We start from the raw sequence: 24,486 nt of genomic DNA on the forward strand, positions 1-24,486 counted from the left end.
CTGTCCACTCACATGTTAGGCAACTTCATTGTTGATTTTGCATCTGTGAAAGAATGGGTAGTGCCATTGTGTGTGACCTTCAACTTGGCAGGATAGAGTACTGCATACGGAACCTCCGCCTGTAGAAGTAACTGGTACAAACTCACAGCACGCCGCCTGCACCTTGGGGGTGAAGTTGGAGAAAAATGAAATAGTGTTACATTTGTGCTGGACGGTCCCACGTTCCCTGGCCAGGCGCAACACAACATCTCGGTCTTTGTATTTCAATAGCCGGGCCAAGATCGGTCGGGGAGTGAATCCCAAAGGTGGTTTTGGTCCCAAAGTGCAGTGTGCCCACTCAACGGTGATAACCGTCGATAGGTCTGAGACGAACAACTCACGCAGTAGATCCTCCACGTACGCTTCCATTCTGAAGGTGGCCGTCGTCTCAGGGATGCCCGTTATGAATATGTTGTTGCGTCTTGACCGAGCCTCCAGGTCTTCATTCTTAGCTCTGATCAGGGTCAAGACTTTATTCATCTGCAGCAGCTGTTATTTGGCCTCAACCTGGAAGTCATGCATATCCGAAGTGCGGTTCTCAAGCTGGTCCAGATGAGATTCATGCGTGTCCACTCGTTTTCTGACCTGGTCCAGTTGGGAAGCGAGAACGTCCAGTTTGGTATCAATGGTCTTTAGGCTCATCTCTAGCAAGAGCGTGCGGAGGTCTTCTCCTTGATTGTCCGTTGTTGCAGTGCAGTGGAGGGGCTATCACCCTCCCCTTCAGTACCAGAGTCCATTTGCCTTGTGAGCCTTTTATTTTCAAAGGATAGTTTCGACTGTTTGGTGTCGTGTTTACCCATGCCCGTAGAGTGGTTGTAATTGTGGCTTTGGCTGGGTAAGTAGGCCTTTTGCCTGAATCTGCAGTTCACAGGGCGCAGAGCGTCTCCCCGATGCAGTCCCGAGGATCAAGGGATGATACTGGCACCCCTCGCCGCAGGGTGCTATGCGTACCTCATCTCATCTGTGTCCCCGGAGAACAAGGGCACTAGAGTCTGTGATAAGGCGGGGGCTGACACTGTTCTCAGGGACACAGTTGTTCAGTCGTTTTTCAGAGGCCAGCACCCCCAACAGTAAGCAGATGATCATATGGAGCTATCCGGAGTCCTTCAAGCCGGCCTCTGTCTGATTTTTATAGGCTTCGCAGATCGGGTCCTGGAACTGCTGCGACTTGACTGCCCTCAGAGGCCCACTATTCAAGTCTCCATGGCTGCAGCTGGTCAGGATGACCTCGTGCACGTCCCGCAGCGCTTCTCCAGCCCTCTCACCACAACGATTAGAATTTTAAAAATCAGGTCAAGGAAGTGGTGGCAGGCTGCACACTTCTAATGTTCCCTGCACACAGCCTCTGCTATTTTAGCTACTGGGATTCAGCGCGGGGGGCCTGCACTCACCCTGTGCACCGTTAAAACGTCTCCAATCTCCTGCGGCCCCCTCCCATTACCCTGCTTTGATGTGTGGTCCAGACTGCTCTCTGGGGTTCCACCAGTCTCTGCACGATGTGACCGCTCCCGGGTCCGCTCCAGAATGCCTTCATGCCAGCTCGATCTCCGCTGCCTTTCCGCCCGCAGGTTCATGCTGCCTCACCATCTATTCCAAGGCGGCGGCCTCGGCTCCTCAAATCTCCGGGCCTACGCGGCCATGCAGAAGCGGGAGTCCTGCACCCAGATGGATACGGCGAGGTCTTGCGCGGGGTCCAGAATGGCCATCAGTGTTCCACTTCAAACCGCCGTGCCGGAGCGATCAGCACAGCGGTCTGATGCAGGCAGCAATACCACAAAGTAGCCCAGAGCTCGTCTGGTCAGGCCTGTTCCTCCCCTCTGGCTGAGAGGCTACCCGTGGCTCTTCTGACCTCTTGGATGGCGCTATTGTGTGCCTGGCACCACCGGGAACACGCTACTCGTATTTGCTAGCGCCGCTTAAGAGCGGATGATGAACAGATTTTATCTCAGCTGGCAGAGCACACTCGAAGAGCGGCCATCTTGCTGCTCGCTAGACGTCGCCAACCCCCCCTCTACCCCACAAGCAGTACATTCTTCCCTTCTTTTTAAGTGTATCCAAACAGGTATTCGTCACCTTCAGGCAAACAAATTCTGTAAACTCTTCATTATAATTTTAACAAATAAAACAATAAATTTTTTAAACTAAACGTCCGATATGATTAGTAGATTTTTTGGGTGTTTCTAGCATCAGTAATAATGAGGAAAATAATAGGATTATTTTTGTGGTATAAATAAATGAAAAAGTAACATGTTAAACACTATTTACCAAATACAATTTTAGATTGAGGTTTTCAACACTATTGAATAGTCAACTGTAAATAAAGCACCTTAAAAATACTCAATTAAAATGTGAGTAAAAATTTAATTTTTTTTAAAATGAAAAAGCAGAGGAGGCATTTTACGAAAAGATTCCAAAAAGTTACAAACTGCATTCAACTGATAAAGGGCATTATAAAGAGCCAAACAAGGGTGCATGGTGTGGTACTCTCAACGAACATAACATTTTAGACTAACACTTGCATTTTGAAAGAAGGAGTCATCTCAAATACGAAACAGTTTTTTTCCCTATAATTCTCTTTTAGTCAGTGTGGCTCCTCATCCAATACGGGCAGCAGAAAATTCAAGCCTTTGATGCATCAGGTTCATCTTCATCGAGTGTCTTAAAAATGGTGGCTGTGTTTGATTCCTATTCATTTCAAGACTGGTAGCTCAAGTATAGTGGGATAACTGCCATGAACACACAGCACGCTAAAACAAAATTGGTCGACAGTGTCATGGCTGCAACATCTCTATCTGCTACTTTTACAGCAATACTCGGTCGAAGAAGTACATAGATAGATAGCAACGGAGAAAGTGAAGTTTTGACGGAAATGGTCTGTCATACCACTGACATCTAAATCAAACAGGCAGACAGTCATGGCGGAGGACAGGTAGAGCGTCAATTTGTGGCAATCTGTACGCATTTCCCAAACTTAAAATCAGGCCCTTCCTATTTTTCTATGGAGAAAATCCTTGTCTCTTCTGTTCAATACAAGTTGGGAGCAAGTCCAGTGCTTGGGGTTTCTCTCCACAGGTTACAGTAGGTGCAGTCCTCTTTCTTAAGTCCAGAGGGTTCAACATGTGCAGTACCTCCATCTTCCTCCGGTCCAGCAGTGTTCTGAAGAAGGTAATCAGGGGCGGCACTTTAATGCCTGACATAACCTTGTGGGAGGAGGGAGACTCCCTGACCAATAGAGAAAAAGTTCCAAGGGCCTACCCTATTCACGTATGACACCACTTCCCTGGGGTTCTGTCAAAATCCAACATAGCAGAACGTTTTCCCCTGGGCAGAGTTCTTGGCAACCCCCCTGAGGCATGTCTAGGGAAATGAGAAACTCCCCTGTAAACCAGTTCTGGAACAGGTTTCTCAACCACTGTGATTAGTGCCACTCTGGCTACCTGGACAATTTCAGGGGCAGTTTAGGTCTGAGTTACATCTGCCTGTGATAAGGGATGCCCTTTGAAGCCTGCACATTTGGTGGATACATCACCCAGGTCATGATGTCAGAAGGAGGCCACACCTCCTCCCAGCCAAGGCCCTTTTTTCCCTTTCCTGGAAGCCATTCACACCTCCCAACACACTGCAGGTGGCAGTTGGGGATTAACTCTGAAGAGGTTACAAGAGGTTTAAGCCAGGAAAATGCCTGCTTTGTTAAAGTAATAGAATAGTAACAGAAAAGTAGTAGTAATTTGGTAATCCGAATTGACCATTACATTGGATTATCCAATTTACAGTGCTATAAAGTAACCCAGTGCTTTTCTATGGGATAGCCATCCTTGCCACAGTGAAACACGACTTTGGAGGTTTTTCACTGCAAGGATATGAAAAACTTAAGAACACATTGCCCTACTTTTTAAATATCATGCGCCCTTCCCTATGGGCATTTGGGGTCTGGGTGAGGAATAAGTAATAAAAAGAAAGGTTTGCTTGAAAAAGGGCGTATTTTTCCAGGTTGAAATTTTAGCTTCAAAACTACATGCTTGGACTGCCGGGGGAGGCCTGAAGACATGCTTTGCCTCGTCACTTCAGTGATGGCTTAGTGCCCTTTTTTCTTACAAGCACTGGGTACACCGAGTACCATATGCTAGGGCAAACATTTTATTTTAAATATGCCAAAAAGGGATTAGCCAATTCTACAAGTTTAGAGGGCAGAGCTGTGCACTGAGCGCTGAATGGCAGCACCCTAGTGTCCAGTGTCTCTACACCAGCAATACATTTTGAATGGGGGGTGGGGGTTTGACCACACAGAAAGGGCACTTCCTTACAGGAACTGAGGAACTGTGAATTATTTTAGCATAACACAGGAGCAATTCATATCTGAGTGTGAAGACGTTTTACCCAAATGCGTATCCATTCATAATCAAAAACAATGCTGCATGTCTCCTACTGTAGGGAATATAATGTTTTACTTTGATGATTAATGCGCCCGACCGAGTTACAAGCATTTTCACTTTTTGATTGAAATATTTCCCAACTTAGAAGAAATGTGCCATATTTAAACTATTCTACTTTGAAAGACAATAATTTGGCTTAAACGTACTATACCACGCAAACACAGGTATGCTTAAATGCTGTCTTATGTCTTGGCGAATGTTTTATTGACATTGACAGTGGCTTTTAAATATAATTGACCGACCAGCAAAAACACTGGGCATGCCCATCATTGCAGAGATATCACACTTTATGCATACTTTATTGTTCCAATGCCTTGCTCTTTCCTTTTTTGATCCAGCTCGTTATGACTTTGGGACTTTTTCTGTCGCTCCTCTGAGAAATAAATAAAATATATTTTTCTAAATTCTCCAGGAGTGAATGGACTGTCTTTCTTGGAGGGGTTTGAGGTGGCTGGTGTAAGAATTTCAAGACGTGGCCATGCTGAGCTATAAAGAGTAATCATGTGTTTGTGGTATTAGCCTTCCACTCATGATCTAGACTGGAAGGATCCCCTACACCTAGAACCTGGTCAGGAATATCCTGGCCTCTGCATGCATCAATGGTTGCATATTGTTGGTAATACAGAGGTTGACACGTGCTCTATGGCTGCTACATCCCATAGTCAGTAACCACAGTGGACTGTGGTCTAATCTCTCCTCAACTGCAAAGAGGCAAAATAAGGCAATGTGTCAGTATCAATCTTAATACTCGACAAGGAATCCATTATACATTTTTTTAACTAATGTATGCCTATTACATATCATATTTAGGACTTTAGCTTAAACTTCAGTACAGAATTCTGAGGTTTCAAATGAGTACTGACTGGCTGATACCGAAAATCAAATAGCCCACTGCCACCAAATTGCTGGAACTGGCAATTACTTCCATCCTTTTTTCTTCAGGAATTCTCTCTTTAAAGGGCACAATATCAGTATCACCACACACATACCTGCTGCGGCATCCTACAATTTTAAGGGTTTGATTGATCTTTACCACTGTTGAAGGTACAGTGTTTACGCTTTTACCTAGAACTTGGAGTTGGAGAGCCTTCTTATCGGGGGTATTGAGATTGGAGAAGTTGGATTACTAAAACATCTCTTTTCTGCAATGACTGGCACCAACACCTGCTTCAGTTGGCCTATGAAACACTGCAGGGTTAACTCAGGTAGTATGCACCTTTTTCCTAATCAGAGAACACAGTTAGTGAAAGACTGTGGATGATTCATGAGGAGAGCCCTCTTTCCACACATGCTCTAACAATGGTACAGCCTTCACAGAGTTCACTGCCACATCTTCAAACTCAGTAAAGAAAGTCTGTTTTCCATTGATGTGCATCATGTGTTTAAATCTATCCACCACTCTTTCAATCAGTGAAAGAAACTTGCTGTTCTTATCTGGGAGACAAATGACATTGCTTTAAGGGACCCTTTATCAGGGGAAATGTCCTCTCTCAATTGACCTATCTGGCAACTGGCCTTCCACAAATTCTTCACCTGCTACCTAGTCCTTTTCTCTATGAAGTGACAGCACAGCTGAGGCAGAAGCTAGAGTCCTGGTCAGAGAAGGGTCCTGCTGGAAGCAAGGGAAGGCAGTGCTATAAAAGCAAGTCCTACAATTCAGAACACCAATGTTTTGCAATACTTCTGAATAATTTATAGTTGTTTAAATACACGGGTTCCTAAATGTATAGACTCTGCATACAACTTGACTGTAAGGCAAATGTAAATCACTACAAATCATTTTAAAGATTCAGGACATTTCTGCAGGACAGTCCCATCACCCAAGTTTTATACCCACAGAACATCTTTTATAACTAGAAAGTAGAAGAAAACAAACTTGAAATAATGGATATGTTTCTATAGAGAGCTCTAAGTTTAAACATTCCTTTAATCATGCATACAAACTATAGATTGAAAATACAATTTACCTTCTTTGTTTTTGACGGTGGCCATGTTTTTTGAGGAAATCTCCACTATTCCTGTACCACAACAAATAGACACCAATCAAACTCAAATGCATTCACAAACACAAACGTTTGTTACAGTTTATTATAAAAACACACCTAAGCATAATAATACCATATCAGAAATAACACTTCTGGGTTAACCTAGCTGCAGACAACAATTTGAGTCAGCTGATGGTTTGCTCACGTAACCTAAAGAGCTTGCTAGTAGAAAGTCTAAGACATTGCGTAAACTGCAAGAGCAGTGTCTTGTCAGTTAGTTACGTAAACAGAGAAAAATCACTTCACAACATGAGTGATATACTGCTTTATCTCTTTTGCAACTAAACTAATAATAGGTTTGCTCAACTAAAAATGCATTACAAAATATTATCTTGTGATATTAGAAATTATCAATACATGCTTAAATTTCATTGGCAGTAGTGATTTCAAAACCTGCAATTACCAGTAGAGATTTGTGTGAATTCTATGTCAGGACCTATAGATGAGAAATATGCTTTTCTCTCTTTGCTTTATTCAAACAGCAGCATGTCTTCAAAATATAAACTACCTTTCCCATGAAGCAAAGGGACATGGTAACGCAAAGACAGAGCCAATCATTGTCCATCAATATATAACAGTCCTTCCTCTATATCCATGTCCTCTCTTTCTTCGCTGCTCCAGCAGCAGTCAGGTAAGTGCTTATTGCTCTCTAATGTTTAATTGCTGTTACGCATTTTATTGTTATTTACATGCTCTACGTGTTGTGCATAATTATTCTATTTCAAGTGCACCGCAGGATCACCTTTTAGCCGTCCTTACGCAGTGCTGAGGGGTCTTGTTGATGTGGTGTTGCGGCCACGGTGATGCTTTGTGACTCTAGAGGGTGCCAACCACCTTGCGCATACCACAGAGACGTGCCGTTCGGCTCTGCGATCGGAACAAACTCTTGAATTGAATTGCGTGAGTCGCGCAATCGTTCCAGAGCCTTGGCCTTTCTCCCCGCACCTACCTGGAGCCAGACACCCCTCGGGTCTGTGTTTTGCCAAAAGGGCTTCACTGTTTGAGCAGTAACTTCGAAATGTATTGTCTGAGACACTATCAAGCGACTTTTTTTATCAAAGTCGTGAGCGGGCAATTTACTGGCCGCCCACAGCCTTGTTTTCAGCCACAAAGTGGACCTACCCTCTATTTGCAAATAGACCTAAACGAAAGGCAACATTTTTGCTGACTTCACTTCTTCTAAAAACAATACAATTTTTAGTTGCTTTCCCTATTCAGGGCTTATGGTTTGCATCACTACCTGTATTATCCCTGTGACAGTTGTTCATGCCAAAGCACTACGCAATTTATCTTATTGTGTAGATTTTATACCCCTCAGAGAAGGCAGTTTATTCGCCCACTGTTACTTGCAGCAGGGGTTAGAAATCATAAATTGGCAATTAAATATTTACTCTCCCTAGGAACATATGATTTTATATATGGCATTTTAAACTATCTTTTTATTGTTTTTAAGATTCGTAGTAAATACTAGACATTTTTATTATCAGTAATTTTTGTGTATGTGAATTTACAGTTTGTAATGAAAACATGTGTCTCTAATCTTTTATGGCTCTTTTAGAGTCGAATAAAATACTTTGACTGACACTAACTACGCCCTTGACGGGCACTGTGTTTCATTAATTACACATACCACAGACGCCCTTTATTGGGTCTGTATTTTGCTGGCCCATTTATTCTGGTTACTGCTGGGGCAGACCTAGGTAGAGTTTCCCCCCCACAGAATCAAAGGTAGATATACCACTCGCTGAATCCTGTGAGTCTCAGTCTCTCTCTCTCTCTCTCCCTCTCTCTCTCTCTCCCTCCCTCCCTCCCTCTCCCTCTCCCCCTCCCTGTTCCTCTCCCTCTCTCTCCCTCCCCCATCTCCCTCTCCCTCCCTGTTCCTCTCCCACTCTCTCCCCCCTCCCCCCATCTCCCTCTATTCCCTCCTCTACCCTCCCCTCCCATACCCTCCCATAACCTAACTGGCAGTCACCAGTAGGTAGTTATAGTGAGGACCTAGTTTCCATAGGAAAAGCATTTTTTGACTTCCCTATAACTTTGGCGCCATTTGCCAAATCTTCATTGAATCTTTAGACACGCCTGCAGCCTGAACCGCTGGACAGAATTACACCAAATTTGGCTTGGTCCACAGATTGTGCTTTGTTAGTTGGTGTAAATCCATTCAGTAGTTGTTGGGAAATGAAAGGAAAAATTTGTGACAAATTTGCAATGAATTGCTAATGCGCATGCCAATAAGAATGCTGTGATTGGCTGGCCGCAACCTGAGCAGAGAGTTGCGGCAGCCATTTTAGTGTTCGGGACAGTCCCCGGGGATGAAATCAAATGGCACCACTTGGTATAAGGGATCCTAACCCCTATGAGGCACATACAGATCTTTCAGGAACTCCACATGTCTACAATATGTCGCTAAGCAAATTTTCTTTTTTATTGCGCGATATTTGCAAATTTGGTGCCACTTCCCCAGTCAACGTTGCGGTGAATCCAAGAATATTAGCAAAAATATGTTTTTAAAAACATTCACAAAACCACTCTGACAATGATGCGCCCACTCACAGACTTACTCAGAGTAATACACCCAGTCACAAACACTGTCACAGATGCACCCACTCACAGATCCACTAATACGTTTATGCACCCAATCAGAAATTCATCAACCCAGTGGCAGACCTACTCAGAGTCTTGCACCCACTCAGTGACTCAGACACTTGTGCACCCACTCACAGACCCACAGACACTGATGTACCCACTCATAGACCCACAGATACTCATGCAACCACTGACAGACCCAGTCAGACACTCATGCCGCCATTCACGCACCTACTCAAAGACTTATGTACCCACTGAGACTCATTCAGATACCTAAGCGTCCATTCACAGACCAACTCGGACACCTCAGCAGTAATAGTTACCTGAGCGAACTATAACTTATTCCCCCACAATGCACTGCTTATGACCTCACATATTACATCACTCATTACATGGTCAGTGACATCCCTGATGATATCATCATGTGACTGTTTTGTGAATGTTTCAGAGACTTAAAGATATATACTAAGCTACAGCATAAGTTAACTTACTATTTTCCTGTACAACTAATTAGTCGTACTGAGTGGCTGTGTGCCTGTATCAGTGTGTGAGTGAATGTCTGAGTGGCTGTATTGGAGAGTGAGTGGGTGTGAGTGGCATATGGGTGTTAGTGGTTTTGTGAGTAGCTGTATGGATGAATGGATGAGTGAGTGGTTCTTTGGATCAGTGAATGTGTGTGTGAGTGCTTGTATGAGTCTGCAAATGACTATGAGTGGTTGTGTGGGAATAGGTGTGTGAGGTGTAGTATGAGGGTGTGAGTGGTTCTGTGGTTGTCATCAGTGGTGTCATTTGAGAGGTCAGTGATGTCACTGATCACGTCATAGTGTGGTAATATGTGAGATCATAAGCTGTGCATTGCGGGGGCATAAGTTATAGTTACGCAAACAAATGGACAGAATGCTGAATAAATCATACATTCACCCCCAGTCAAGAGATCTGGGTTAAATCCATCGTTCTTTTGCACACCATGCCACCCCAGTTTAGACCCAGCCATATGCAAATCAGTCTTGCCCTGTGCCTCGTGGGAACAGTCCAGACAGAACTGCCAAGCCAGGTCCTCCCTGGACCGGAAACCAGCATCCTGGGACCGGTTTCTGGGTATTACCCTTCATCAGCCAGGCTAGCTTGAATCCAGTGGCACAGTGAGCAAGGGACCCACGTCTGGGCATACCCATGCCACATAGGGTGGAAAGTGCTACGCAAACAAATGATGGACAGACTGCTGAATAAATCATACATTCATCCACAGTCAAGAGATCTTGGTTAAATCCATTGTTCTTTTGCTCACCATGCCACCCCAGTTTAGACCCAGCCATATGCAAATCAGTCTTGACCCTGTGCCTCATGGGCACAGTCCAGACCGAACTGCCAAGCAAGATCCTCCCTGGACCAGAAACAAGCATCCTGGGACCGGTTTCTGGAATGGCATGGTAAGCAAAAGAAACAATGGGTTTGTGCCCAGATCTCTGTACAGGGGTGAATGTATGATATTGTTCTGCATTCTGTCCATCAATTGTTCTTTTTGCATAAGTTTTAGTTAGCTCAGCTAACTATAACTGATGAATTTCTCTGGTTTTGTACAAGTGAAACGTGAGGCTAACTACAACGTCCCTGTATTTTTTTTTTCTTCAGTTAATATATATATATATATTGCCATATTTCTTTTCAAATCTGTTTATTAAAGGTGTTCAATCTTATATCATGGTATGAAAGCATTTAACAGATTTCTACATAATACACAGCTGGTTTCATAAGTTTACACAAGTTTGGTATTGGCATCTTAACTATACATCAGATTTCTATAATCATAGCAGTTATGTGCTCAATTGAGCCTTGCTGCCAATCATTATCTGTAGTATTAAACAATCAACAGAAAACAGAAATAGAAAAGAGCAAAAGAAAAAGGGAGGGGGTCATTCCAAGCGAAGGGTCCCAAATTTCCCCATCAGGGGCTAAGTGGAGGATAACAGGCTCCCTGCGGTGTCATACTGAAGAATCTTGTGCGGAGTGTCAGTGTACTGGGTTGGTGTAACGTCCTCAAATAATTGGAGGGCGCAAAGCTTAGGTGGAGTGAAGCATATATGTTCCAGTTTAGAAAAGTAGTCTACCATAGGCTGCCAGGTACCTGCAAATTTGGGTTTAGTGTGTGTCATCCGAGATGTAAGCAGTTCCATCGCCATAGTGTGGCATAACCGTGTAAACCACATGGCGATGGACGGTGTAACTGGCTTTTCCTAATAAAGGGCTATTAGCTGTTTGGCAGCTCCAAGCATGTGTGATACGAGGCGCCAGTCTGCGTGAGTCATAGCTAAGAGCGTTAGGGGCCTAATTCCTAAGAGGACCACAGTGGGAGTATTTGGTATGGGGAAGGCTATGGTGTCCTTAATGTGACTTAACACCTCCTTCCAATAGAGGGTCAGCAATGGGCAGGTCCACCATATATGTAAGAAGTTCCCTGTCGCAGTTTGGCAATGCTAGCAGTTGAGTGAGGCGGTGGGGAACATCTTGTGTAAGCGTTGGGGAGTATAGTTCCATCTTGTCATAAGTTTGTATGCAGGTTCCCGCTGGGGTATGCTTTGGAATATTTTCGGTGTGTCACGCCATACTTGCTATCATTGCTTTGGGGTGATCTGTTCTGTAATATCCGTCAGTCATTGTATTTGATATGTGCGGGGTCTAATCGGTATGGAGTGCTACAATACTTGATAAGTGCGGGAGGTCAAACCCCGCAAGCCATCGTATGAGCGCACTAGCATTTCAAAGGGGGTGAAGGGCCGGGTTGCCCCTTGAGTGTTTGATAGTGTGTGTAGCCAATGTCGAAGCTGATAATATTGTAGCCTAACCTTCTCAGGTAGATGATATTCTCTCTTGCATTGATCGGAGGTTTTAAGCCTCTCTCCCTCAAAGAGGTCCCGGAATATGCGTCATTCTCCCTCTCTCCACGCCGAAAAAGATTGCGGTTGCAGGGCCGGGGGAAACTCCTGGTTATGCGCCAACGGTGTGTTGGGGGAGGGGAAAGAGGTAAGGCCCCTGGGGACTGCAACTTTGTTCCAGATGTCTAGTACTGTCATTGTAGGTGTAGCTATGTAGGCACTTCGAGGTCAGGTGCCCTGCGGAAGCCTGGCTAGGTTCCAGAGCAGTCTGCAAGCTACTGCCCGATCCATATGGAACCAGTGCTTCTCGTTTTCGCGGACCACCCATTCTGAGATGTAAGGGAGTTGTGATGCCCAGTAATATTCTAGGAGATTGGGGCATACTAACCCCCTCTATCTCTAGGCAGCATGAGGAGTTTGTTTGATAACCTCGAACGCTTCCCTTCCCACACAAATGCAGTATAGAGGTAGGGAGTGTTTGAAATAGGTACAGTATTTTCGGCAGGATGGACATTTTAATTGCATTAAATCGCCCAATCCACAAAAGCGGAAGCGATTTCCACATACGCAGATCTTCAAGCACTGTCTTCCTACGTTCCGGCCAGTTTTCCTGTGTCCATGTAGACAGGGAGGGGGTCAAGTTTAGCCTAAGGTAACGGATCGAATGTGACGCCCATAGGAAAGGTGTAAGGGATTGCAGTTCCGGGATGTCCTCCCTAGGAATCGACAGGTTTAGCGACCATGATTTAGCCAGGTTAATTTCAAGTCTCGAGGCTACTTCGAATGCTCTTAGGATTGGTATCAATGCCAGCAGCGAGGTCCTGGGTGCCGTCAAGGTAAGTACAAGATCGTCTGCAAACAATGCTATCTTAGGTTCAATGTCACCAAATATCTCCTGATTGACGAATGGCTATTGCTAGTGGCTCGATCGCAAGGGCAAAAAGTAAGGGCGAGACTGGACAGCCCCGTCTGGTGCCTCTGCGTATTTGTATTGGTTGTGTGAGCTGGCCATTAACCCTATTCTGAGACTGAGGGGGGAGCATATGATACCATAATTCGAGAGATCATTATGGGTCCCAGCCCTATTTTCTGAAGAACCGCTTGTAGAAAATACCAGTCCACACGGTCGAATGCTTTTTCAGCATTGAGAGATAGTAAGCAGGCTGGAATGTCCCAACAATGGGCTTTTTCTACTAGATGGGCTAGCCGACGTATATTGTTCACCCCTTGGCGTCGGCGAATATACACCACCTGATCTGGATCGATCAAGCTGGGCAGGTAGGGCTGTAATCGCTTAGCCAGAAGTTTTGTGCAGATTTTGGAATCGGTGTTAAGGAGTGCAATAGGGCTGTATGTTGAGCATTATGTATTGCCCTTACCTGGTTTGGGGATGAGGGCTATTTCTGCCATTGCCATTGTAGGTGAAAGACTGGTACTGTCTGTAAATGAGTTAAAAAGTCGTAGCAGCTGGTCCTGTATTTGCGGTAGAAACATGCGATAAAAGTGGACCGGAAGTCCATTCAGACCCGGGGCATTACCAACTGGCAGGTCCTTTAGTGTCCGTTGAAGCTCGGTTAATGTGACTGGCGCTTCAAGAAGCTATGAGTATTGCTTGTCTGGGGGGGGGTCCACTGAGAAGCGAATGTCTCACCCTGGGACGAGGGGCCTCTGTCACATAGAGCGGTGTAAACAGTATGAAAGGCGTTTAATTTGTCTTGCTCCTTTATAGCCAAGAGGTCTTCTGTATTTTTAACTTTTGCTATATGTGCCCTTGCCTCCCACCACCTCAGCCTACGTGCACGAACAGACCCTACCCTGTCTTCCCCATCATAATACCTCTGCTTAGTTCCAGCAACGTTCGTTCCGCCCGGTTTGTCCTGTGTGCCCTCAGCTGACCCCAGAGCATAGCGAGACCCCGTTTATGTATTCTAGAGGGTGTCAAGTGGTCTCGTCACTCCTGGGCTTTAATGTTGCTGGCCAAGCCAGCCTCTACTAATCGAGCTTCACGACTGCGCACTATCACAATTTATGTAATAACACCCCTGGTTGTCACCTTAAAGGCGTCCCAATGGACAGAGCAGGGGGTTTAAGGAAAGTTGTTGGATGTGAAGCATGCAGAGATCTCGGTCTGTATCTCTGCCACATCTACCGCATCGTACAGGATGTGGGAAAGGTAATAGCCATCGAGATCTGGGGCGGGCCGAATTAGCGAGTACTTGTAGTAGTACTTCCAGGTGGGCTTGATCAGAAATGGAGATATCTGAGATACAGGCAGATTCTATGTCTCGCGCAAGTGAATGAGAGAGGAAAAAGTAATCAAATGCATGAATATGAGTGGTGTACATGAGAATAGTAGGAGTAATCTGGTGTGTCTGGAAAATGGTAGCGCCAGGCATCTACAAGGCCTAAGCACAGCACTGACATTGCCCCAGCACCCTGAAAAGAGTTAGAGCTACGATACAAATCTAGGACCCAAACCAAGTTAAAATCTCCCCCCAATATTAGTTGGTTCCCTTCCTGCGTCACCTGGTCTCTCAATAAGCTTCTAACAAAAAGGTCTTGTGCTTGATTGGGTGCGTATACGTTGAGGAGAGTGAGAGGTTGTGCCCCATGTTGGATTTCAATTTAAATGAACCGGCTCTCCCTATCTCTTACCACCCGTGGTTTCCCGTGACATGTCCCAGCCTTGAATAGGATTGCGACTCCTGCAGTCTCAGTCGGGTAGGATGCCCAATATTGTATCGAATACTTAGGATGAGGTATGCGATGAGTGTCTGATTGCAAAAGATAAGTCTCCTGTAGGAATATAATATCTGGGTCTTGTATAAGCAAATAGCGCCATACATGGCTTCTTTTAATTGGGAGCGTTAAAAGCTTTTACATTAAGAGAGAGAATTTTAATACAAGAAGTGGTACCCATTGTCAGAGTCGAAAAGGGTTGCTAATGGTGTGGGTTTGGCCTGCAAAGAGACCATTCCTGAGGATTGGCAGCCACTCCCCCTGGGGTTGTCGACTGTGTGTATGGCTTGATATCGCCAGGGTGTTCATGGAGGGAGAACAGCAAGACGAGCCCGGGAGAGCAAATGCCAGGGCTAGTAACAGCAGACAAAAGCCTTTTTAAATCTCATGTGAAGCCCACCCCCGGCCACAGAACAGCCCGGTTCAGGTTTTTCTTCCACCCCCACCCCGTGAGGTTGAGAAAGAAAAGAATAGAAAAATAAAGAGAAATCATCCACAATGAGAGGCCAACAGGGCCAACAACATCCATTCCAGTCTAGGAACAGTCCCGTTGCACAAGCATGAGCCATTCCGGAGAGGTCACTCTCCCAAAAGTAGGATCGGTCGGAGCGGGCTGAAAGAGAAGGAGTCATCTTAGTTCAAGGGTTCAGTCTCCCACAGCCAGCCTACGTCAGGATAATGGGGAAATTCCCTCACTTCGTTTCGCTTCATGTTCAATACGAGGCTCCAGATATGGATAGGGCCGCCAGCAGTGAGTGATACCAGAACTCGAATGTTCACTCCACCTGGGCAGTCATTCATGGATACATAAGTTCTAAGTGTCGCCCCTTGAGGCACAAAGCAGCTATGTTAGATTAGGGGTATGCTCGGAGTAGACAAGCGCCCCGTGACTCGGACATGACCGGAGGGTGTGCAATGTCACTCAAGAGACTGCCGATGAATGGGCAGGTGACTTTCTCGCAGTCCATGGTCTGGAGTTGTTGTACGATATCTTGCTTGATTTGGGCAGAAGATTGTTCCCTGACTCTGGCTCCCGGTCGCTGCCTAGATACCATGGACCACTCCGGGCATATAGGTTCCCAAGATGAGGAGAGTAGCGGAGAGGGGCTAGCCTCCCTGGAGGGTATCAAGAGTTGTAAGAGCTGTTTGGCCTCTCGTAGGGAATGCAGTACTCTGTGTCTGCCCTCCCAGGTGAAGATCAAGGCAAAAGGGTGACCCCATTTATATTTAATGTCCAGTTCACGCAACTTATCTGTAATTGGTTTGAAGTCCCTATCTCGTCACAGCGTTACTGGGGCGATATCCTGGTAAAGTTGGATAGTTCACCCCTTGAGGGTTAATTCCGTCTTACTTCGTAAGGCCTTCAAGATAGCTTCTTTCTCAGTGAAATTTTTTTCTCTTAAGAGGATATCTGGTACAAGGTCTGGGCGTCCCAGGGCATGGCAACTCGATGGGCTCTTTCTAGGGCGGGCGGAGAGGCATCATCATCACCTCAAACTTCGTGGAGCAGGTCTGCTGTGAACATTATAATGTCTGAGCCCTCCGCTCCTCTAGGGGCGCTTCTGATTCGGAGGTTATTCCTTCGGCTTCGGTTTTCCAAGTCCTCCTGTTTTATCCAAAGTTCAATGTGTTGGTCTTCTAATGCAGCCATTCTCTTCCAGAGGTTTTCCTGGTCTTCTGTCTGGTTGTCTACTGTGTGCTCCAAGTCGCCAACTCGTTCCCCAATTCCTGTGATATCTCTCTCCAGCTCTTTAAGGCCGGTCTTGAATTCAGTTTTGAGAGCCGATCTCTGATTTAATTTCCTGGAGGAAGGTGTTCATATAAGCTTGTATAAACAGTTCAGCCGCAACCTGTGGTAGACACACCATGGGGGCAGGAGCAGGCGGGCCAAACTTGAGCCACAGGGAAGTAACCAGGTTATCTCTGGTCAGATTTGACATAGATTCTTTACCAGCTTTGGTGCGCGGCATATTCCTCGGAAGGCACCCCTCTCAATTTCCAGTTGGGTCAGAGCCGAGACTCACCGCCATCAAGTGTCTCCGTCTCATTCCCCTGGGCCCCAGACGGCCAATGACAGGTACAGTTCTCAAGCAAAGTCGGACGTCTGGGAAGTTCGCAGCCGAATGTTACAATGGCCTCAGTCTCCTCTAAGTATTATTATAGTTCTTTATTCGATTGGAGATCAATCATAAAAGCATTCACAAGGTTAAAACAGAGTTAAACATATCGAAATTTCTTCCCTATATTGATGTCTCCGCTAACATTATAGTCCACGTCCTAGGTTAAAAGGCATTACATACAGATTTTAGAATAAAAAAAACTCTAAAAACACCATAAAAATTGTCAAAAATCAGATGCGACAACACACAGTTCTAATTATTACAAATCCTTCTCGAGGTTCTTAATTTAAATGCAATCTTTAAAAAATTTACAACACAATGGAGGGTAAAAACATCTGAGGACATTTTTAAAAATAAAGCAACACAAATCTGCTTAATACCAGTATTCCGGAGTAAAGTCTTTAAAAACCTTCTCCTTGGGTAAGTATAATATGAGCAGATAAAAAGAAAATGAGAGGTTTCCTGTGGAGACAGGTCGTCGCAGCCACAGGGCCCTCTCTCTTCTACATTTCTCATAAAACCCCCTGGAGATCCCAGGATTTGGTCTATCAAGTTTAATCTTAAACGAGTTATTAAAAACCTCTCATGAGGACTGGTCAAAAGGATTAGATAGGGTGCTATAGTCGGGGTAGACTTCACTAAAATATAATTTCTGACAGACTCCTTTTCTAATTCGGTAGTCTCCCGTTGTGACTGACTGAGTTTTAAGTACAGTGTTTTAATGTCCGTCTTGTCTTTCTGGCTTATAGTGACTATATCGGAGAACAGGGCTGAGCGACCCAAGTTATGAAAACCATCCCTCACATATTTTGACAAAGGGATTTTCATAGCGTGGTCCAGTGTGAGACAGTCCTGGACCACCATCCTTGTCAGTCCAAGCTCTTCGCTTAGCCAAATTTTTAACCAGAATACTAGGGGTTTAACTGCTATATTAGCCGAAATGTACCCGGCCCCCAGTTCTTCATGCGCTATAAAAGCAGGAGTGCTGCTCGGTATCTTCAACAAGCGTCTCATGTATTTATTTTCCTCCCTTTGTAGATTGTTGGGCTTTACAAATTCCCAGACCTCACTTCCGTACAAAACCTTGGCACAGCACATTGAATTGTACAATTTTAAAATCACGTCCGGGGTTCAATACCCTAGTCTTTGGACATAGTTCATAATTGCACCTGTAGATTTAATCAGAGACAGGGCTTTATTGTCGAGTAAATGCTTAAAGTTTAATCGGCCGTCAAATAATATTCCGAAATAGGAAAATACTGGGACTTTACCTAGTATGTCTGACCCAATAGAGAAATTGTACGATTTCCCTTTCTTGTTCCCCATTTCCATCACGTATGATTTTGTGAGGTTCGGGGACATGTCCAGACTCTCCATAAACCTCACAAAGCCATCGATTAGCGACTGCAACCCATGGGGGGTACGGGCAAGTAACACAGCGTCATCTGCATAGAGCAGAACAGGAACTGCTCTTTCCCCTATCCTCGGCAGGTCTGTCTTAATATCATGCAGGGCAGCATCCAACCCGTTAATATACAACGTAAACAAGAAAGGTGCCAGTATGCACCCTTGCCTGACCCCACTGGAGCATACAAATTTATCTGTGATGTCCCCCTCCTGAGTGTACCTTACCGCGGCGGAGGTATTATGATGCAGGGACTGCAGGATATTAATTATAGCTATGTCTATACCCTGACTAGCCATCAGGGACCAGTTTCCTCCGATTCACGTGGTCAAATGCCGCCGTGAGGTCCATAAACGCTAGATAGAAGACCCCCTCCTTCGCTAATGTATATTTGGCCGTGATGAGGTAAAGATTCAAACATTGAGCTACCGTGGATTTACCGGGGCGAAACCCATATTGAACATCAGTGATTATATTAGTGGATTCAGCCCAGTCCATCAGCCTATTTAAGATTACCCGACCCAGAATCTTTGCTGATACATCAAAGATATTGGGCGGTAACATTGCGGATTGTCCGTGTCCCCTTTCTTGAAAATGGGCACAATAATTGCAGAGGACCATGAATCTGGCATAGAGGAACTTATTGCTTCGTTTAGCACCCTTGTCAATAGGGGCGCCCATACCTCTGGATTGCATTTAAAGAGGTCGGGCGGAATCCCGTCTGGTCCTGGGGCCTTATGTCTAGTAAGGCCATCTATTCCAGCCCTTACTTCTGCTAGAGAAAAAGAAACCAGCCCACTGCTAGCTAAACAAGCCGTTAGTTGCTGTTCCTCCCGTGTATCTATGGTATGGTTATACAGGCCTTGAAAATACTGCCTCCAGTGTTCAGGGAGAAAATTTATTCGGGTCTGAGAAACAAGGACTGTTGATGGTCCTCCAGAACCGTGCGGAGTCCTTCAACTGGGCTGCATCCACAAGCTCCTCCCAAGCTAGGCGCTGCAACTGGCCTTTACGATTTTTTACCACTGGCTTATAGGATGCTCGACATGCGCGCACCCATTCCCTGTCTCCTCTAAGTAGGCTATGTCATCACCTAATGCCCAGTGTTATGTTTCAGTTCAGCTCTCATAGTGTGTTAACAGCCCTACCTCCAGCTGAGGTGAGAAGATGCTCAAGGATGGCAGTGGGTGTCAAGAGTGAAGCGGACGCCTATTGTAGGGCAAGTCGTCACACCACAGCCCAAGCGAAGGGGGGCCACGGCTCTCAAGGAGGTCTTTCCCTGGTGGTTAAGCAGGACCACAGAGCAGTAGGAGGTATACCTTTGAAGTGTGCGAGGCGATAGGCTAGAAGGGTTCAGAGTGAGCCAGGTCTGCAAAGGGTTTCCTATGACATCTCAAGGGCTACAAGGAGGGTCAAGTCCTGATCTTTTGTGATGGAAAGGGGGCCAGACTGCGCCCCAGGGATAAGAAGAAAGGGGGTGCCCACTGCGTGATCTTACAGTCAATACCTCCTATGCCCCAATACGCTATAAACACCCAACCAGGGACTTCCAAATAGCTAGGGCTCCAGGAGAGCAAACCCATCAATAAGCCTGGGGCGGTAAAAGACAGTTCAGAGGCAGGGGCGGGGAGTCAATCCCGCTGTACTACTCCACAGCCGATCACCCCTTAACTCTCCGGTGTGTTCAGCTCTCTGCCAGGCATTTCCGATCTCCAGGTGTCCCAGGCCCTCCGGTTAAACTCTTCTTGGGGCGCAGTTCGGCATCCAGTGGTGAACCTCAGCCCACATGGAGAATCCAGCCATGTGGGGGACAGATCCACACCTTCAGTATACCCCACAAGGGATGGGTGGGGCTGCTCCAAGGGGCCAAAGTCGAGTGAGCACCCAGCCCAGGATCCGTCACCGCTCCCAGGCAGGCGGCAACAGCGAGGGCCCTCTGATCGGAGCAATGGGAGTTGTAGGCCTGACTCGATGCAGCAGCCGGCAGGGCATCCTCGCCACCAGCCGATCCCAATCCAGGTTAGTCTCCGTCAGTGCAAAGTCGTGCAGCAGGCCCCAACATATCTCTCAGAGCCACGCAGACTGCTCCGGGCTGCAATCTTCGTTCCCCTCTCTCATGCAGCTCTGTGCGACCGTGCACTTCCCCCGGTTGGGTCCATCACAGGGCCCCAGGCTCACCGGCAGGGAGCCTCTCACCTCTGTCTCGGCTGCATGGCTCCATTCCCGTCGCACCTCTATGAGCAATACGGACCGCTCCATCTGCTTCGCTCAGTTGGCCGTATCGGGGTGGTCCAAAATCTGCCAAGACATGAGTAAGGGGCCTCCGGGGTCACACCCCGTACAGCAGCTCCGCTGCGGGCTCCAAGATGGCGGACGCAGTCCGACTGCGGGCTTCGTCTCCCAGGATCGCGGGAGTCTTCCAGTGGCAGTCAAGGAGCCCCCAGGTTGATCTCTGATCCCACAGATATGCAGGGAGCCCACGGATGGGGGGTCCTGACGTCCCAATGCTGCAGGCTTGGCTTTAAAAGGCCGCAGGGGCATGGAGACTCCACGAGGCACCTCACTCCATGCGCTGCTAAGCCATGCCATATTTCAATGGTGATCCCACTTCTGTCATGATGCAGGGTGCGCAGGACACTTATGTGGAGGAGGAGGAGCCTGACTCCTACCTTACATTTGATGATGATGATGCAGTGGATGCTTCTATCCACCGGGTTGTAGTGGAGGCCATAGCACCTCTGTAGAGGAAATTACTCCAACTGGCTCATCACTACCACAAATACCCCCAGGCTGGGGAGGACGCCTCCTGCCCGACCAGCCCTTTGCAACCCCCTAGGGCTGATGAACCGCCCAGTAAGGCAGGGAGCAAATGAAAGCACCTCCTGGGGTGGATTCAGATTCTTTTGACCACATTAAAAAAACTTCCTCTCCCAACCCTATCCCATTAAAGAACCTTTCATTTTCGCCTCTAATGACCAAGGTGTTCAGAACATTATTGTCCCCTCGGGGTCCTTAGCCTTGTCTGAAGCCCTTGAGGCAGACGATTCGCAAAGGGACCCAGATGGGGAGCCAGCTCTTGGTATTTCGGACCCCAGGCCCTTCTAGAACCTACCCCCAAGGCAGGGGTAGGTTCTAGATCAGGGATGCTGGATGACCTTATACATCCAAGCTCCTCAGAATAGTCTCCAGCAGAAAAAGTGGCAACCTACGTGGCCAGCAGATTGAGGAAAACACTGGAGAAGGAGGCCAGAGCATGCCTCCAGGGGGAAAGCCCCACTCCTCCCTCGAAGGGAAGGTAGACCTCACCCCAGAGGTGAATGCCAATCTTCCTCAGTAAATATGTGTTTGATCCCAAGAAGGGCATAGACCGCTCCTGGCGGTTTTGCCGGGATACATTTCTGGATGTAGTTGGCCCCCTTACTAAGATATTAGATATGGCTGAGGAACCCAAACAGTCTAGGTCCCTTATTTTGTCAGATATCTTGTCAGGCTTGGCGAAGAGGGCCATCATTCTTCTGGGCAACACAAATTGCACTCTCTCTACTGAGATGCCACTTGCTTCTTATTAAAGTTGATTCCAAGATAGGGGATCTGGCCACGTCGGAGGCAGGTCAGATTGCCCATGGTGGTTTATTCTGGGACCCCTTTGGTAAAGAATTAGGAATTTGTAGCTAGATAAGGCCCAATCCTCCATCAAACGCATTATCGCCCCAACGGTTTTCTCGGGGGCTGGCTGTGAGAGAGGGCTCTCAGCTGGCCGCTTCCTCTTACAAGCTCCAGCAAGAGGCCACGGCTCACGTTGTGGACAGGGGCAAGACCGCTCAAAATCCAGCTGATTCTTCCCCTCCAAAGGTTTTAACCGCTGCAGACCAAGAGGAGGTTCCAGAAACAGCTCCGAAGGATCTAAATCCAGTAAGTGTTCTTCTAACTCCATCAAATGTTCTACCTTCTTCCTACCTAGAAGCGGGGGAGGGGGACTAGCTCAATTTGTTCACAATTGATCAAAGCTAACAACGGATGTGTGGGTACTTCAAACACTACAAGAGTTTCAAATAGAGGTTTACAGAACTCCGTTCCAACGATCCATACCCCACCCGCTAGCTTACTACCATACAGCCAAATGATTTTCTCAGCAATCTCTTCTTTGTCGAAAAAAGAGACAGTGGGAACCACCCAGTCATTCACTTAAAACAATTCAACAAGTGGGTGGTCTTCTGCCCTTTCATAATGGAAGGCATCCACCTTCTTCGAGATATTTTGAGGTCTAGCAATTGGATGGTGCGTCTGGATCTGAAGGGCACGTAACTGGCGATCCAGATTTTTCCTCCACACAGGCGATTCCTGTGGTTTCTATGGGACGGCTGTCCTTACGAGTTCACGACTCTCCCTTTTGGCCTCTCCTCTGCCCCTTGGTTTTCCAGTCAGGGAAAAAACAGCTTCACCTGTCGTCATGTGTCTCATAGTCTATCTAGATGATATTCTCAAAATGGACCAGTGCCCCAGATGCCTCTTGGAACACTTGGAGATAGCAGTCTCTCTGCTCGAGAATTGAGCTTTGTCATCAACGAGAATAAGTTTCTCCCTATCCCAGCTCAGAGAACAAAGTTTTTGGGCTTTGTGATAATACTCCAAGGATACCATGCTCAGCCTTCCCTCAAAGAACATCCCAAAGAATGTGTTGTAACTGACCTCTGTCTCTGTAACCCTGTGAGAACCTGCAGAGTTCTGGGGCATCATATAAAATTGTGGGTGTCCTCGGCAACCACTGATCAGTGGTTGACTGAGAGGTGCCGGTGTTCCCTGTAGTGGATGCAATAAAGAGAGTTTATGAAATATGCGAGGAGTCCATACACTCTTAACATATTTGTCAACAGTTACGCAAAAAGCTTGTCAGACCAATGACTTCCTTGAGGCAGATCATATGAACAGTGGGCCTATTATCTTATTCCATTCAGACAATATTCCCTGGCCCGCCTCATTATCGGGCCCTTCAACGTCTCAAAGCTTATCACTTATGCAGAGGTCTGGCCTATTCAGAACAGGTTCCTTTCACCAACGAGGTGAAGGAGGAAATAAACTAGTGGCTCACGGACATGGAGGCGTGGAACAGCAGTGCGATATTTAGATCCAGTCTGTACCTGATCATAGAGCCAGACGCTAGCAACATTGGCTGGGGCGCCTGGTACAGGAAATTGTCTACAGGAGGAAAATGGTCCGCTGAAGAACAGAACTTACATATCAACTGCCTCTAACTCCTGGCAGTTTCCTTTGCTGTACGAGGTTGGACCAAAGACGAAGCTCAGTGTTATGTCCTGTTGAAGATGGACAATGTTTCGGCGGTGCGTTACATCAACCATTTGGGCAGCCCACGTTCAAAGGCTCTTTCAGATCTCGCCAAGAATTTCTAGCATTTTTGTCTGGACTACAAGATATCAGTGACAGCGCAACATCTTCCAGGCACCGCAAATCATTGGTGGACTGGAACTCACGTTACCCACAAGAACATGATTCTGAGAAAACTCCACCACCAAGTTTTCACAGCTATCAAAGACAGATGGGATCCCTTCTCAGTTGATCTTTTTGCCTCTTGCATGGATCACCAAATAGCTAAATCTTTCAGTTGACGGCCAGACCCCTTAGCGACAGCAATGGATGCCTTCCTACAAGATTGGAGCCTACAGAAGGGCTACACCTTTCCCCTTTTACCATGATAACTAGGATGTCAGCGCAGGTACGACGACAGATGGCAGATCTGGTGACCTGACCCTGATATCGAGGTCGCAAGTTTGGTTTCTAATTCTAATGGAACTTTCTTGGGATTCTCCAATCCCTCTACCCCTTTTCGGGATATAATTCTGGATCCTCAAGGGAACCAAAACCATCTGGTGGAGAACGGGTAGTTGTATCTCATTGCATGGAGGATTACCGGAAACGTTGGAAAGACCCAGAACTTTCATGGGAAGCTGAGCAACTCCTGTCAAAAGCCTGGTCAGATGGTACTGTCAAAAGGTATAGGTCTGCATGGACAAGATGGATGGGTTAGTGTATGCCGAAGGACGTGGATCCCATGGGGTTCAATGGGGTTTCCATCTTAAACATTTTGTCAGAGATGGTTCTCTGGTGGGGGAACACCCGCTAGTAAGGATGTTAAAATCTTGTCAGAGATGGTTCTCTGGTGGGGGAACACCCGCTAGTAAGGATGTTAATGAGGGAAGTGAGACTATCTGTCCCTCCGGAACCCAGGCA

At 46.5% G+C, this 24,486-nt stretch overlaps 1 protein-coding gene across 2 annotated transcripts in view; it reads right to left on the reverse strand.

The window, feature by feature from the left end:
• ZCWPW1 (zinc finger CW-type and PWWP domain containing 1) overlaps window positions 1-24,486 on the reverse strand; it is a 1,624,070-nt gene that overhangs the window by 1,540,890 nt on the left and 58,694 nt on the right. For both annotated transcript variants that reach the window (XM_085639318.1, XM_085639317.1), the window contains exon 2: window positions 6,440-6,490. In XM_085639318.1, the coding sequence (XP_085495444.1) occupies window positions 6,440-6,464 (25 nt within the window). In that variant the 5' untranslated portion in view covers window positions 6,465-6,490. The remainder of the gene's footprint in view (window positions 1-6,439; window positions 6,491-24,486) is intronic.

The sequence above is a fragment of the Triturus cristatus genome, chromosome 12, assembly GCF_964204655.1.
Source record: "Triturus cristatus chromosome 12, aTriCri1.1, whole genome shotgun sequence".
NCBI classification, from domain to species: domain Eukaryota; kingdom Metazoa; phylum Chordata; class Amphibia; order Caudata; family Salamandridae; genus Triturus; species Triturus cristatus.